This window comes from Lissotriton helveticus, chromosome 7 (genome assembly GCF_964261635.1).
Source record: "Lissotriton helveticus chromosome 7, aLisHel1.1, whole genome shotgun sequence".
NCBI classification, from domain to species: domain Eukaryota; kingdom Metazoa; phylum Chordata; class Amphibia; order Caudata; family Salamandridae; genus Lissotriton; species Lissotriton helveticus.
The window spans coordinates 1,496,428,345-1,496,446,031 of NC_136068.1; the positions used below are offsets into that span (position 1 = coordinate 1,496,428,345).

General features: G+C 52.5%; 1 protein-coding gene across 1 annotated transcript in view; it reads left to right on the forward strand.

The window, feature by feature from the left end:
* The window catches only part of RASIP1 (Ras interacting protein 1), a 329,706-nt gene that overhangs the window by 41,011 nt on the left and 271,008 nt on the right, over positions 1–17,687 (forward strand). Inside the window, exon 2 of the mRNA XM_078654930.1 lies at positions 10,367–10,523. Within this exon, the coding sequence (XP_078511056.1) occupies positions 10,390–10,523 (134 nt within the window). The 5' untranslated portion in view covers positions 10,367–10,389. The remainder of the gene's footprint in view (positions 1–10,366; positions 10,524–17,687) is intronic.

Consider the following 17,687-nt stretch of genomic DNA (forward strand, 5'->3'; position numbering starts at 1 on the left):
ACTTGGACAGTTCCCTAACTCACTGGTGGACACAGCTACCTCTCTAGCCTGTCTCTCCTCTAACTTCACAGTGTTAGGAGATCTTAGCATTCACTTTGATGACCCAGGGAACAAAATAGCTGTAGACCTCAAAGAAGATCTAGCCGCACTCCGTCTCTCCTTGAAAAATCTCCACCCTAACCACAATAAGGGCCATCTCTTGGACCCTATCTTCTCTAACATACCGGACCTCACCACATTAATACCCCTCCCCATCCCCTGGACAGATCACCACCTGATCCTTTTCAAACACCCAATCACCACCGAACCCACTCACAGCCTTCCACCCCAAGCACCCTCTCGCCCGTGGCACAAATTAAACACGGATGCATGGACCAGCCAGCTGACAGCCTCCACTCCCACCTTGGATCCGAACCCCTCGCTAGCAGACACCCAAATTCGAACCTGGATAGAAACATCCCTTGACTCGGTCCTCCCCTATAAACACCTCCCCAGTAAGAGGGGATCATTCAAGTCACCTTGGTTTACTCCTGAACTACGCGAACTACGGAAAAAATGCAAAAAACTTGAACGTCTCCGGAGAAAAGATTGGGCCTCAAACAGCAAAGAAACCTATAAATCATCCATGAAACAGTATAAAATCCTTATAAGAAATACGCAAGCTGCCTATTTCGAAGGGAAAATTCTAGCTGCAGCCAACTCTTCCAAGGAGACCTACCGTATAGTACGATCACTCATGAAAGTCCCCGAACCTCATCCTGTCGCTGACCCTACCGGCACCAGATGCACCAAACTCGCCGAGTTTTTCTCATCTAAAATTCTCAAAATCATAAAGACCTTCCCCCAGCTCCACCCCCGACAGACCCACCAGCCTGGCCCATCGACCAAGACGCCCCCTTCCTGGATGCCTTCCTCCCCATTTCCATCGAGAGGTTGGTGGCCACACTCAATCAAGTGAAGAGTGGGTCCCCGGCCGATCCAGCGCCCATGAGCAAACTGAAATTAGTTGCTCCTACAATATCCCCCCTCCTAACCAGCCTGATAAATACCTACATCTCCCGAGGGATAGTTCCCGCCAGCTGGAAAAGTGCGATAGTACGCGCACTCCTCAAGAAACCCCACCTAGACCCCATGGACCCCTCTAACTTTAGACCTATCTCCCTCCTTCCAGGCATCAGCAAAGTGGCAGAAAAAATCGTGAACGAACAGCTATCCACCTTTTTAGAGACCCACAACCTCCTTCGCCACTCCCAGACAGAGTTCAGACCAGGACAGGGGACCGACACCGCCCTCCTGGCCGTGAAAGAGGAGACCAGATCCATCTTGGACGCAGGGGGATCAGTGGCAGTGATCCTCTTGGACCTGAGCGCCGCCTTTGACACGGTGGACCATACCATCCTCCTCCACCGTCTCCACAAAACTGGAATTACTGGGACCGCCTTGGCCTGGTTAAAATCATTTTTAGAGCATAGGACGTTCCAAGTGGCCGATAGTCACGGCCACTCCAAAGCTCTTCCCCTTCAATGTGGGGTTCCCCAGGGATCATCCCTGAGCCCCACACTTTTTAACGTTTACATGGCCCCCTTGGACGACATAGCCTCACCACTCGGCATAAAGGTGGTCATGCACGCCGACGACACCAAACTAGTCGTCTCCATCAATCAGGACGACCAGTCCATGGAGAATCTGGTCTCCTGCCTGCATGGCATATCCAAATGGATGGGCGACTCTTGACTAAAACTCAACGGTGAGAAATCGGAGATTATGCTCCTAGGCGACCCACACAAACTCCCCAAGTCCCTTGCCTGGCCACCCAGCATGGGCTCCCCCCTACACCAAAAAATGAAATCAAGAGCTTAGGCTTTTGGCTCGACCAGGATCTCAGCTTTAGATCCCAAGCGAGAAGGACAGCCGGCACATGCTTTGGGCTCATGCGAACTGCCCGGAAGATCCTCCCTCTTATCCCCCCCAGTCTAGCAAAATTCTTATCCAGGGCCTTATTATCTCTAGACTGGATTATGGAAACGCCCTGTACCTGGGCGCCCCAGTAGCTGTCATCAAAAAACTTCAGCACGCTCAGAACGCCGCAGCAAGACTCCTCACAGGGACGAAACCAAGATGCTCGGCTAAACCCTCCCTCAAAGCTCTCCACTGGCTCCCCATTCAGGAGCGCATTGCCTTTAAAACCCTGTGCATCTCTCATAAAATCTTACAGGGTAAAGGCCCTCCCATATTAAAACCACTCATCAAACCCCATAAATCCACCAGACAGCTCAGTTCAGACTCCCTTTTCCTTGCTAGCATCCCCAGAATAAGAAGAGCGCGCACGTGTGGGCGCCGCTTCGCATACACCGCCCCTAAGCTCTGGAATAGCCTCCCCCTCAGCATCCGTAAAGAAACCAACCTGCTGTCATTCCGCAGGCTACTGAAGACCTGGCTCTTCCCCCAATAATTCCCCCCCAGGAGAACTTCATGCTGATACTATAGCGCTGGGACGCCCTTGGGTAGCTACGCGCTCTACAAATCCAAAATCAAATCAAATCAAATAAAATTTATAGAATTGGGAATAAAGAAGGGCGTGACTTTGTTGTAGGTCGAATGTGATCTCCCACCCACACATCCCCAAGCAGCGAGACCCCCACAAGGTCCCAGCGGCGGAACCCCCCCAAGGACGAGACCTCCCTCAGCCAGGCCCCACTCCATAACGGCGTCTGTCTAGTAAGCCTCCGGTCCCATTGCACATGACGGAGGGCTGTACGCCAGGCCATGAGCACCATCCTAGTGACTGAGGGCAAGGCCTGTGGTACTGGGCAGCCGTATAGGAACCCCTGGATCTGTGCAAAGTCCATGGTTCTGAGCTCCACCCGGTAAACTGGGTCGGACCAGCCACCCACAAACCAATCGTGGATCACAATGAGTCTTGTGGCCAAGTAGTGGAGTTGGAGATTAGTAACTCCCATACCTCCGTCCAAGGGGCAATACGACAGTGTGCCAGGGACATTCGCGACCGCCTCCCCCCCCAGACCCCCCCCCCAGAAACCAGGTGAGTGTGCAATCCAGTTCCCGGAACCAGCTACCTGGGGGGTGGATCGTGATATTCTGCAGAATGTATAGAAAGTGGGGGAGAATCATCATTTTAGAAAGTGCGCTCCTGCCCAGTGGGTTAAGGGGGAGGGATTGCCAGTTCTTGAGGTCTGCCTTCATCCGAGCGACCAGGGGAGCGACGTTTAAGGCCCATTCAAGCTCGGGCAGTAGGGTGACCCACACGCCCAGGTATTTGAATGATTGCCTCCGGAGGGGAATCACCGCCTGCCAATCAAAACATGCCCGAGAGGGGTGCAGAGGGACCAAGGTTGATTTCGCCAGGTTAAGTCGGAGCCTCGAGACCCGCTCAAACGCCGAGAGGGCCTCCATTCATCTAGGACCGGAGCGGTCCGGATCCGTCAGGTAGAGCAGAACGTCATCTGCATAGAGAGCTATCTTATCGACCTGGCTCAGGTCCCAGGCCCAACCCCGGATGAGAGGGTCCTGACGGACAAGCTCCGACAGGGGCTCCATCACCAGCGCAAATAAGAGCAGTGAGAGCGGGCAACCCTGACTGGTGCCTCTCCGGATCAGGAGTGGTTCGGAAAGCTCACCATTAATGAGGACACGGGCCCTAGGGTTACTATAAAGGACCTTAATCAGGCGGCGGAAGATCTTGATCCCCGTGTTGATCAGTGAGATTGGGAGATAGTCTGAGCATTCCAGGGAGGGCGGCTGCGTTTTCGGAATGACCACAATGGTAGGCACATCGGATTCAGACGGGAAGGACCCCTCCTCCACGTGGTGGAAGAGCTCCACCAAGTGGGGGACCAGGTCATCTCGGAAGGCGGCGTAGTACTCCTGGGGGAACCCGTCAGGTTCAGGCGTCCTGCCAGGGTTCAACAGGGAAATTGCCCTGTGAATTTCTTACAGGGTGAAAGGGCTGTCCAAGGTATCGGCGGTTTCCTGGGGGAGACATGGCAGCTGGGTATCGGTCTCCTCCAGCAGTCCAGCCAGGGAGGTGCCAGGAGGGCGAGGGGCGTATAAGGCCACGTAATAGCACGCAAAAGTTTGGGCAATGGCCAACGACGTCACCTGGCGGGACCCTGTGGCCGTCCGGATCTCTGGGATGATACAATTAGCTATGGGGTAGGACACTAGGTTGTGGAGAAGTTTGCCATTTTTGTCCCCCCATCCAAAAATACGTGCCACCGAGGAGCGCCAGAGCATTTTAGGAGACTCCATGGAGATCCGCCGAATCTAGAGGAGTCATCGCTACCAGTGGTCAGTTGGAAGCATTCCAGCTGCACAGCCCGAGACTCCAGCTGCACAAGCTGGGCGGCCTGTTCCATGCGTTTCGCGTGGACCAGTCCTCTGGCCACACCCCGAACAACCGCCTTACCGGCCTCCAATAACGTCCCTGGTGAAGGGACCGAGCCCATATTAATGGAGAAGTAGTGACGTAGTTCCTGGCCGAGGGATTCCACCAGCACAGAGTCCAGCAGGAACCAGGCGTTCAGTCGCCAGGTCGCCCTCGGGCCCGCAACGGAGGACCCAACATGGAGAGAGATAGGGGAGTGGTCTGAGATCCCTCTGGGCAATATATCTGCCCCAGACACCAGTTGGCAGTCCGTGGCGGTCATTAGGACAAGGTCTATACGGGAGTGGGTATGGTGAGCGGCTGATGTGTGAGTGTATTGCTCCCTACGGGGGTTCCACACCCTCCAGACATCAAAGAGCCCACTGCCGAAGACCAACCGGAGAGGCTCTTCGCAGAGGCTAGCCGATGCGCCGACAGGGCACCCGTCGCATCTTGAGAGGGCTGCAAGACGGCGTTAAAGTCACCCCGACTACAGTGAGGCCCTGAGGAACGGAGGAAGTCTCCAGTGTGAGGCACCAAAGGGTAGATTCCAGGAGCGCCGGGGGAACATAAGTGCACAGGAGGTTCATGGGGTATTCCTCAATTGTCCCCGACAGAGCCACGTACGTCCCCTGTGCATAAGAGTCGGCTTTAGCCAAGGTAAAGGGGAGCCCCTTTCTGAGTAACATGGCCACCCCCTGGGAACCCCGGGCAAAACCGGAGTGCCAGACCCGGTCAAACCCGTAACGGGTTAGGAAGTTGCATTGTGAGCCCAGAAGGTGCGTTTTCTGGAGAAACAGAATGTCAGGCATGTGGCGGTGGGCAGCACGAAGTACAGCTGTGCGCTTAATTCGGTCGAGAAGACCATTTAAATTCCAAGAGAGGATGTGGAGAGGTCTATTAAAAGTGTAGGACATTTAGAGAGGTGAGATGTGAACGGTGCGGATGCATGCGGGAGTCCCCACCCAGACCCAGGGCCGAAAGACAAAGTTAGAGGAAGTAACGACGTGTATGTTGACTGTGGAAGCATGAAGGAACATGCGGCTACCAATGAGAACGGAACGCAGCGGCCCGTAGGCGGCTAAAAATAACAAACTGTTGGGAGACAATGATCTCCCCCCCTCCCGCGCCCCCCAACTCCCCCCACCCTACAGTTCGAAAAGGGAAGCATCTGTCACCCTAAATAATGCAAAACCACCAGTACCCCACAAGGAGGCAAACAGCTAAACTAAAACGGTTAACAACAACAAATGAAGGACATGGCTGAGTCGGACCCCCCTCCATGTATTCGGATGAAATGCTAACGGCTAAAGGCAAAGAATGACAATCATGTGACAAATAGAGCGCATCAACCCAGGACTGCACTATAGGTCAATACCCCACCAGACCAGACAATAGAGCCTGGTAGAAGCATGTTCGTGAGGTCAGGAGCAGTCACAATGATAGGAAGCCCGAAGGTGGAACCTCAGGCATTTTAAGTGGTGTCGTTCATGTCCCATCCTCCAAACCAGTTCCACGGATCACAGGGCTCCCAGACAGGTCAGAGTCTGACATTGCCCATCGCAGAGTTTCACTGGGGACGCTGCCCAGGTCGATCAAGGAGGAAGCCAGGTGGGGGAGGTGGATCCCCGCCTCTGGGTCTGGACCGGCAAGCGCCGGGACTGCGCCTCCGGTGACCGGGACCCCCCCGGCGGCAGAATCGCCTCCGAGACCTGGCCGGGCGCCGCTTGGGCTTCGGCGCGACCTGGCTCGGCTTCTTAGGGGCCCTCCGGGCAGGAGAAAGGACCACCCCCAGCAGGAGGGGCCGCTCCTCCGTGAGCCAGGTCCACGCGGCCTGGGGGAAGTCGAAGAAGAATGTCTTACCCTGGAAGATCACTTTGAGCCGGGCCGGGAAGAGGAGCCCGTAGCGAAGGCCCATTGCCCTGAGTTTTTGTTTGACTTCATCGTATGATCGGTGTTGTGTTTGCACCTCATTGGAGTAATCTGGGAAGACCATAATTTTAGAGTTCTGGAAGCGCAGCGGTCCCAGCTCCCTGGCCGCCCCCAGTATAGAGTATCTGTCCCGGAAGTTGAAGATTCTAAGGATGATGGGATGAGCAGGGGCACAAGGCGGAGGTTTGGGAGCAAGAGAGGGATGGGCCCGCTCCACCACGAACCAGGGAGAAAGTTTCTCTTTGGGCATCCAGGAGCCGATCCAGGTCTCTATAAAGGTGGCAGTACGAACCTTCTCCACTCCCTCCAGAAAACCCAGGAGGCGCAGGTTGTTTCGGCGCGCCCTATTTTCGAGGTCTGCGTCTGAAGAAGGGCCACCTGGGATTTGAGGATGCCCACGTTGTCCTCTACCGTGGAGATTCGGGACTCCGCCTCCGTGAAGCGCGCCGTGGCCTTACGGAGGTCTTGGCGAATTAAGGCAACATCCACCCGCACCTCTCCTATCTTACTTTCTACGGAGGCCTGTGACGTGCTGATCGCCTGTAGGATGGTCGAGAGGTCTCCCCCGGCGAGGCCCGATACGGCCGACGGTCCGCCAATTGGGCCCCGATCCGACACAGTAAACTGCTCGATTGTAGTTTGGGTTGTGGGAGCGGGTGCTTGAGAGGCGCGAGACCTGCCAATGGTCTCCATGAAGGCCAACAAGCGTGATTAAGGGGGGAAAGTGGGCCCAGCAGGTGTCCCCACCACCCGATATAGTGGCCGAACCCTCTTCCCACACACCTGGCCCGTTAGCACCGCAGACACTCCAATCCCCGGGGAACATTCAACAGCTGCCAAAGGCAATTCCAGGCAGAGAGAAGGGGGGAGGAGGGGAGAGAAGGGGGGGGCACCACTCGATGAGATGGCCGACTTACCCCCGCACCGGACCGCGGTGCGCTGCTCCTCTGTGAAGACGGTGGGGAGGGATGAGCCGCCACCGTAGTTCGCCCGGGGCTGTCCACCAGACTCTCGGACCCCAGGGGGAAGGGCACACCACGATCTAGGTGTCCAGGCCAAGGTCCGCAGCACACCGTCTTGGCCTCAGGGATCACCAGACAACCAGAGTCCACTTTAGTCACCCCCCACTGAGATCTGCCGGTCTGCACACTCCTGTTCCGCACCTCCAAGATGGCGGAGGGCACGGACAACATCCACAGCCCAAGAGGGAAGGAAGACCTCGGGTGCTGCTCCCCTCAAACCATTGCGGGCCCAGTGATCACCAGCCGCCTCCCGCACGATGGCCCCCGACCCCAGAGGGCGGCTCGCTTACCAGGGCAACACCGATTAGGAAGGGCTGGTAGGCCACCCCTCGGGAGCACGCAGGCGCGACTCAGGCAGCCCGGAACAGGCCCAGGGCAAGCGGCCCGGCGCGGACTCCCAGCCGCAACACACTCCGCCGGGGGCCCCACACCACAGTCTTACCGCGACCGGGCGGGTTCACTCGTCCAGTCGGTGCCCGGTACACCTGTGCCAACTCAGTCTAGCCCAAGCAACACTGGCTCTATGCTGCTCCCCGCAGCGCCTCCAGTGGGTCTCCCACAGCGCTGGGCCACCCGCAGGCAGGCCGGCCCAGCCGCCACCATCTGCCGCTCAGGCCGCCGTGGCACAGCTGGGGGTCGTGTCCGCACCGCCCCCAGCCCCGGAACCGGCCCGATAGCCTTCCGCGGCCGCCTCGACTGCAAGGGGCCGGCGCGCCACTCACCAACTCCGGGCGCCTCCGCTGCACCCAGGGACCGCCCCCGTAGGTCCCCGGCTCCGCCGGTTCGATCCGAACACAACCGCAGGCCCGGTTCCAGGGCGGGAAGGGCGATCTTCTGGGTGTTCCGCCACCGCCAGCCGGACTCGCAGGCAGCGGGAAGGAGAGAGCCGGACCTCCAGGGCTGGCATCTCAGGGCCCGGGGCAGGACATCTTGGGGGCCGCCATTTTGAGTGGCCTGGGCCGCAGGCAGAAAGGGTCTCCGCAGAGGCAGCAGAGGACCAAAGCGGCTCCCCAAAGACACCGGGGGACAGCAGGCAGCATGGGGAGCCACGGCAGGTAGGTGGGGGAGTCAGATGCAGGCTGGTAGCGGCGGATGCGAGACAGATGACGGAGGGGGTCCGGAGCACTCTCAGAGTAAGACCGCCATCTTGACGCCTCAAGCCACGCCACAATGACATTATATTTTTATCACAAAAAATATATATCTTTAATTTAAATGGCTAACTAAGTTAAATATGTCAACATTAATTTCTATGGTGTGTTGGTTTAATCCCCTCATCCGTTGTTTTCTATGGATGTTTGTTACAGTACTAGTGGTTAGCAATGTGTGCTGTTTGAGTTGCTCCAAGGGTCGTCTGGAGTACATTTACGCCTATTTTAAAACCATTAGGGCGTAAGTGTATTTTTTTAATTGTAATGTCATTATTCTTTTGTGGATGTGTATTTTATATCAGCGTATCTCTTCCAACATCCTCCTTAATTTTCTCTTAACCCCAACCATTTTGAACAATTATTCCCCAATTCCAAACCACTTGCCATGGTCCCTCCCACACGTAATACAAAATAATATACTTATATGTGCGGAGATCTCAACAATAGCAGTGGAGCTCTGCGCACCATATAAAAAGGAGACTAGGAGGTGGAGATCTCCATCCATAGGTTTGTGAATTTCATTTTGTTGTAAATAGGTTGTACCACTGTAGTACTGCTTTAACCTACTGCAAAGTGCAGTTCCTAACTTGGGAGCCAGGTGTTACTTAGTAGTGCTCAGGTTATCCTCCTCCAAATGGTGAGGTCACTGTCAGCCATGTCGGAAATTACAACTCTGACTTGCTAGTAGAAGCGAATCCTGTAGTGCACAGTCCGTCAACTCGCTGAGCTATCCTGCCTGTAAGCAAGGGGGCTTCATTTGATATGGTCTTTTCATTATGCTGTTGAGAGTGAGGCGCCTTAGCTGCCTCATGAAAGCCTTCCTCTCAAGTATTTATTGACCCCTGCATGCTTGTATATTTTGTGAATAAACAGAGACCGGTTTCAATGCTACAAAAAAAAGACATGTTTCCTGTTAGCCTTATCTGTTTCCTGCAGCCGCACTCCTCTCCGAGAGGACAGATTTTCCTTTCAGAGAAATGTAACCAAGCTAGTGTAAACGCACACTCTGGACCCAGAGTAGTCAGCCAGGCCCTACTCGATTTACCAGTTACTCTCACCGCTGTGATTTATTACGCTCATACTAGTAAACCTAAAACTGCAACTCCCAAAATGCATTGTGATTTATGCTAAAATGCTACGACACGCTGAAGGCAGCCATTTGCTGTGCCCTTCATTATTCTACAGATAACAGTTGCATGCAGATAAATGTTCTCCCACCAGGAGTAAAGCATCCCTGCTGCTCAGCACTCCTTGCAAGTGTCATAACACCCACTCCTGGTAACTTTAAAGTTTAGGACTGGATACAAACTGACCTTGTCTCGGTGAGAAATATTTCTATGGACAGTTTATAATTCTCTGCAATAGCAGCAGTGCTTATTTTGTAAAACAAATAAGTGCCAGGGCCCCGTTACAGGGACACTTCAGCTCGATCCACCCATTACCCCTGCCAGCACTGCCAATGATATTACAAGCACTCCTACTAGCCGTCACACGCCTACAAGTTTGAGAATTCAGACAATTCCAGGCAACCAGAGCTATTATAATGGCTTGGGTGGCCAGTATTAGTCATTTTCAACGAATATTGAATTTAAAAATAACTTATGTTATGCTGCTCTCTAAATAGATGACCTGCCATAGGTGCCTGTGCTGACAATTAAGTGCTGGTGAAGAGCACCGGAAACCACTGGCTCAAATTAAGCACTGACTAGCAGCATGATGGTCTTTAGTCCTTACCTGGACACGACGTACGTTTGATTAAACTTGGTGCTCAACTGGTTTTTTACTTGAATGCTGGTTTGGGGTTTAGGGCACATTTTCTTGGGTTGCTTTAACACGTCTCTTTATGTCCTCTTGATTTGTTTTTGGTCTGTTTCTAGGGCTGGCAGAGTTACAGTGGACGATGTTCTCGGAGGAGAAAAAGGAAGGAAGTCCCAGATTTGGGAAGCTCAATTTTCCTGTCGGCCTCTGGATTAATTCTCCCAAGAAGCACTTTGCAAAACTGGGCCGGCGCTGGCCCAGCGTCGGCTCCATTAAGTAAGTGTTTGTGGATGTCTGTCTTCACTTCATCTGATGTGCTGAATCCTTAACTTCCTTCTTCTCCTCTCGTTTTTTTTGCTTGTTGCCTTGTTGTTCAGTCGATCAAGTAAACCAGTTTCAATCAATATAGTGCTTAATGTTGGTTTCACCCTGTATTTTTAAATGCAAAATTTGGTAGGTGAGGAAGGAGGCATAGCAAGTTTAAGGGGCCTATTGCAAGATGCGCTATTATGCCACCACAGGGCAATGTTTCACTCAAGATCGGACGATTGTGACCCAACATAATTTGCTCAACATAAATGTTTTCAGTGCAGTTTTCTTCCTTTCGTCCACCTTGGAGCTCTCTCTCTTGCACTTGTTTAAATTGAACTCAATGTGCTACAGCTTGACACGTTCTCCATCTCGTCACAAAATGCATATTTTTATATTGTGCCATATGCATAGCTTCGAAGCCAGCAGCGGTGCGTCCATTGGGGCGTAGGGGCGTAGCCCCACTAAACCCTGGACGCACCGTGCGTGCACTACACACTAGTAATATTCTCGTAACTAATATAATATTATCTCTTCAACAGCGCGGGATCATGTGACGTGACGTCACGTCAATGCCTCAATGGTATGGTGCGCCGTGCGGTCGGACTCGGAGGGGGTGGGGCTGCTGGTCTGCTGCAGTTGCTTGAGTGACAGCAGCTGCAGCAGGCCAGCACTGTGCGCGCATGATACCCCCGGGCTTAGACTTGCCCGCGCATGCGCCGATGCCCTTAGGCATAGAGAAGGGGCCGGGTTTGAATGGCTGCCCAGGGCGAGCAGTCCATGTGCCACCCTAGCCAATCCTGGCGCTGCATGCAGCGCCAGGATTGGCTGGCCCACCGTGCAACATCCAATATTGGATGCCGCGTGTGGGTGGGCGGGGGCAGAGTGGCGCGACCCCGGGCAGGAGCCAGGAGGAGAAGAAAGCAGGCCCCGGTGTCGTGGTCGTGGAGTGTCAGTGCAGTTCCAGTCCTGGTGTGTTCTCCGTCGCAGCGTCGCTGCCTGTCTGGGTGAGTACTGAGTAGTCTGTCCCTTGAGTGTATCGGTTAGTAATAGTTTGCTGCGCTAACGTGCAGCCCGTTCGTGCTCCGTCTCGAGGCGTGAGGGAGTAGGGGGGGCGGGAGATTCAAGACCCAGGAGTGCCGAAGCGGACGCTAGAAGGATGGGGTAGTGACCGAGGTAATAGCAGGGAAGGAAGGCGTGGGGCGAGTGAGGGCAAGAGCTGTGAGGAGGATGTCTGGAGGAAGAGGGAGGGGCGGGAGCTGTGTCTGGGGTCCGAGACCGCTCGGCTTCCTAAACATTACATTAGTTAAAGCCTGCGCACGGGACCTCGACCCTCTAAGCGCCGCACGCATGGGACTCACACTCACAGACCAACATTGTCACTGCGTCTAATACTCACTGGGTAGACACTCACGCAATTAAAGACTGCACGCACACCCCCGCTCCAAGGTACACAACATGTTACAATACGATGAATATACAGCCACACTCTTAAAGATATACAAACATACACAAACAACACCCCCACAGCACATTGAGGGATCATTGTACGAGTGAGTATCCTTTGCTAACTTTTGCACATGGCGAACCTGCATGCCTTGGAGAATTGTGCGTTAATGGGGTATCTGGGAATCATAGTGTTCATAAAGAGCGGGGGAGGGGCTTGTTTTGTTGGCAAAAGTCCGGGATCGAAGGTGGCACGCTGGCATAGCCATTGGAAGACTCCCTCCATGTATGCTGTTATGTCTTTGTAGGGTCTGGTTGAGGGTAGATAAGGGGGCATTCGGGGTCAGTGTGTGCTGCAGGTACACTTGAGTCCCCGTGGCATACTGTGGCTGTCTACAGAACTGGAGGTAGGAGGGTGCGGAGACAGAGAGAGAGAGATGGTGAGCAGCCATTGAGAGAAAGGGGTCTGTGTGTACACCCTGGGAAATATGAGTTGTACATTTGAAGTAATCCGATCTGGACTATCATCTCTGCTAAACCTTCCCAAACCAAGGCCTAACTCGAACCAAGGGGAAGAGACTTCACATCTAACCCCTTCCAAATCTTATAGCTACATCCACATCTTTCTTCAAGTCTGATCCTAAACCCATGTACTTACATCTTAACACATAAATACCTCCCGCCCAACCCCTTCAGCCCAAATCTAAACTCCTAATCATAAATCATTTCAACTAAACCTAAACCCACACACTTAAACAAGGAAAGCAGGTGGGTCTGCGTGTTTGTGTGTGATTAGAGTTCAGTGTGTGTGCGTGTGTGCATCCCATAATGTGTAGAACAGGGGTAGTGTGTGTGGAGGGAGCATAAAGGCATAGTGCGAATGTCAATATAAGTGATTTGTGTGTGTGTGTGCGTGAGAGATGGGAGAATAAAGGTAAAGGGAGACTGCATGCATTTGTGCTAGCTGCAGGCAACGTGTGTGACAATATCAGGGAAAATACACAATAAAAACCCTCCCAGCAGGTAATAAAACAAGCCAAAAACTTTCTTACACTCTGACCTGTCAGATTAGCCCCTCGGGCACTGCCTGATTGCCCCTTAGGCCAGTCCAACCCTGGGCAGCAGGGAAAGTGTGAACATGGACAGTGTGGGTGAGGACCCACTAGGGCATCGTATATCTGTATAGAGGAGAGTGTAGATGCGGGCAGACAGGCGTGGCCTACACGTCCCTGCGGGAAGCATGTTCTAGTGTGGCCTCACACGAAGCATGTGTGCATTCAAGGGTAGTGACTGAGTGCATACAGCGAGTGTGTTTGTACAAGGAAAGTGAGTCTGTGCATATATTAAGCGTGGGTGCCTATATGCAATAAAAGTCAGTGTGCACGTGCAGAGTTTGTCTACCTACATTAAAGAGTGTGCTGTGATTGTGCTTACTGCCATAGTGTGTGGCTGTGTGCGGGCACATAAAGGGAGCTTGGCATGATCGTCGTGGTATTGTTTTAACAATCAGCCCAGTCTTATCAGATTGGTGTCAGACCGCACATTTACACATTTAGTTAAGGTTGGTTTGAAACATAGTGCAGCTCTTTGTCGCCCTGACTTCTCTCTATTATCCAGCAATGTTGATAGATGCTGAGCTGTCTTCATTAACATCATTTTACTCTCACCCCTACCTTCTCTCTATCAGCACTCCCTTTAAAATTGAGTTGAATGTCATTATCACACTTCTGTAAAGCCATCTTTGTTCCTTTCTGCCACACTGTATATCAGCAGTCACTGAGTTGGCTTTTAATCATATCACATTACTTCATTGGGCTTTCTTCTCGTTCACTGTTGGGTTGGCTTTTGATAGTCTTATACCGCCCTCTTTCCCCCCTCTTTTCTCTGGTGTGGTCCATCGGCAGCTGTTGGGTCAGCCTTTGATCGTGTCTTGTGTGGTCCTCCGTGCTCCCACTCTTCTCTGGATTGGTTCATTGACCGCTGTTGGGTAGGGTGTGTTGATTGAAAGATGGTGCAGAGCTCACTGGACTTTAAGGGCAGACACTGTACCCTCATTTTGCACTCGCAAGTGTTTTTCTGCACATAGCGGCCACCCACATACAGCCACCCACCCATACAGAGCCACCTACACACACACAGAGCCACCTACACACACACAGAGCCACCTACACACACAGAGCCACCTACACACAACCACAGAGCCACCCACACAACCACAGAGCCACCCACACAACCACAGAGCCACACACACAGCCAGACAGAGCCACACACACAGCCAGACAGAGCCACACACACAGCCAGACAGAGCCACACACACAGCCAGACAGAGCCCAACACACACAGAGCCCAACACACACAGAGCCCCCCACACACACAGAGCCCTTCACACACAGACCCACACACACACAGACCCACACACACAGAGCCCCCCACATACACAGAGCCCCCCACACACACAGAGCCCCCCCACACACAAAGAGCCCCCCACACACACACACGGCCCCCCACACACACACACGCAGAGCCCCACACACACAGAGAGCCACACACAGGGAACAGGGGGCAGGAAAGCAAGCACAACGAGGGAACAGGGGGCAGGAAAGCAAGCACAACGAGGGAACAGGGGGCAGGAAAGCAAGCACAACGAGGGGGCCGTATTTTTGGGACAAGGCCACGACATATGAAGTAGATCACCTATGTTAACATATCACAATCTCGCCAGCGCAGCGAGGCGCACTAGCACTAGGGTATTATTTGTGGAGTTTCGCCAGATGTATATACCAGTCCTACAGTAATTTAAAATGTGTTTCTTTGCCAGAAAAGTGTGGAGTGCCTCGTTTGCTCCCACCTTAGGTGTGAATATTGTTGATCTGAGATTTTCATGAAAGTCTTATAGTCTGAATTCAGCACCTGAGCGTAATAGGACAGAATGTATGAAGCTCTGCGGTTATACTGAATAAGCAGCTACCTATGTTAAGCCATCTATTAATGTAATAACTGCACTTCCACAATTGCTTTATTAACCTTCCTGCTTTCTCAAATTTGCTTGAAAATGCACGATTTTTCTTCCTTTTTTTCAAAATTTTCTTGGGGAGGGGGGTTATCCCCCAAACCCCCCTTTTAGGGTTCGGGCACGCTCGCTACGCTCGCTCGCTACGGTGCAGTATGCAAATGACTTTGCGCCCTACCACTTTCAAATGTCACCCACCGCCCCTGTTCGAAGCACTGGAAGGGTTTAAAGGAAGAAGCTGCTGTGAGCGGTGGTAGGATTTAACTTGAAGTTACATTAGGGAGAGTCTAGTGCTGCTTCAATAATATAATCTGACATTGAAAGGTATGTCTTGGAAGGTAAAATTAAATCATAGTAGGATTACAAGATGGAAACCCTGAATCCGCGTTTCAATGTCCCTTACTTGGCTATTTTTACCTCAGTTATATTAGCCTTTTACATGCAACAGTTGCTCAGAAATTCTCCCCAATTACACAAACGCCACTCGGCCTCTGCCTTCACTCCACACACTACCGAAGAGTAAAGGCCTCTTTGGTTTTGACACAAGGCTCACCTTGGTCTAGGAAGGGTAGTTGATAAGGTGGCCACCTCGATCCAGGTCATTAAGGACACTGTCTCCAGTTTGAATTTTTTACTTGCAAGTCATTGTTTACGGGTATGTTTGCCTAAGTAATTCACAGACGCAAGCAGGACTACAACACCTATAATGCACCTGGTTATCTCACAAAACCGAAGGCCGGCAGCCTTTTCACCAGGTTGCACGCAGTCTTTGAGTAATTAGGATTTACATTAGGAGTCTTTTTGTTTAATAGGGAGTGCGCAGACTTTCTTTATAAAATCTCACAAAACCCCCATACTGGAAATGGTGTCCGTAATGACCTAAAGGGAGGTGATCACCCTCGTATTGGGCTGGGACAGACAGAGCATTGATGGGAACTAGTATGATCAATTCTATGTACTCATCAGTTTTAGAGACCCCGTGGTCAGCTGCCCTTTCCAATGCTGCAGATCCTTGCATTGGGGGCATGCAGGGAGACAAAGGCAGCGTGCCAATGGCATGCAGACTCAATTTCATGCAAAGAGGCTCCTGCTGAAGGCCAGTGGGCCAAGGCATGCGGACAGCAGGTGAGAGCAGTGCATTGAGTACCACGGCTGAGCTAGTATATGAACATACGAATTGTACAGTCTGTGAGTATGTCCGTGGTTTGTGTACTGTGCTATAACTCATGTCCTTTATTCACATTTAGTGTTACCTGTCTCTTTTAAACTGCTAGACCCTTGTTCATCTTGATGTGACTTTGGTCCAGCATGCTATGTGACTTGGGTCGAGCACGCTTCTGTGGTTGTGCAGTGAACCTACACAGAAGGGCTCTGGGAGGGGTGATGAAGGCCTACTAATAGTCTCAAAAAGCTATGACTAAGGTAAGTGACTCCTTTGTTATGCAAAAAACAGAAGAGGGGCCCTGAAGACTAAGCACGCTAAGAGGGGAACAACCCGCCAGGGCGAGAAAATTGTCAAAAGAACATGGAGGGGGAGTTCCCAAAAAATAAGGAGGAGGTATATCCAACTTTATAGGAAAGCCCACAGAACAACTAAAAGATATAAAATATTTCTTTTTATTAACATAGAAAAATATATCAGTTAAGAAGAGTTAATATACAGTACAATTCTTTATCATAATATAGTTTAAGGTTCAAGCAAAAAATAAAATAGCAGCCTTAGGACAACAGAAAGGAATACAAAATTGGCACACAGTTCACACACTCTTTCAATCAAACCGAAATCATACCCATACCACTACACACACTCACATTCAAACAAGAAACATCCAAGAAAAGCGCCGACACGCGTTTCGGAACAGTGCCAATACAGGCTTCCTTCATCAGGGCGCAAGGTACTGATGGTATGTATAAGCGTGGTCTCTCAAGATCCAGCGGCCGAATCCTGGGAAGAAGTCCTAATAACAATCAAGGCTGCCGGCAGTGTCCAATTTCAAATCCGGAAAGGCAGGAAATAATTGGGGACAATAGAGGCTGAAAAAAATGTAAAAATTTAACATGCGGGGGAGGAGCTACGTCGCGAACCAAGATGGCCGCATAAGCTCCCGGCTCCGTCAACCTCCGCCGGCGGCTCGTCTATCCTGTTGTCTATCCTCTACCCACGCCCTATGCCTGGGTGCATGACGGTTGCCTGATGCCAACGGTGCCATCCCGGACTTCCCACCTTATTCGGTGACGGAGTTATGTCGTGTCTCATCCTCGGCCTACTTTAGGGCTGCCGCCGGGACCTCGATTCCTGACCCATCCGAGTGGGGACTGATCAACATCGGCTGTGGGACCCAGATCGTGGCCGGTCTTCTGGATTCGATTAATTCTTTGCACTTCTGATTTGTGGCTTCGTTGATGGGGGGTGCCGGAGACGAGGCATCGTGACGTGCTGTGATTCTCCTGAGCCGTGGCCGAGGGCTGTGTGCCCGGACCCCCGTTTCCCGGTCCGGGGCTGACGGACTGCTCCCGCGGCCGGTGACGGTGTTGAGCGTGCCAGTTCAGGGCGCCCTGTTGTCGAGATCGCCTGAATGTGTGCCCGAAGCCCAGCGAGGCTGTCTGGGGATCGTATCCCCCTCCGTCCTTTGGGCCCCGGGATGGAGGGGATGGATGGCGCACTTTCGTTGAGA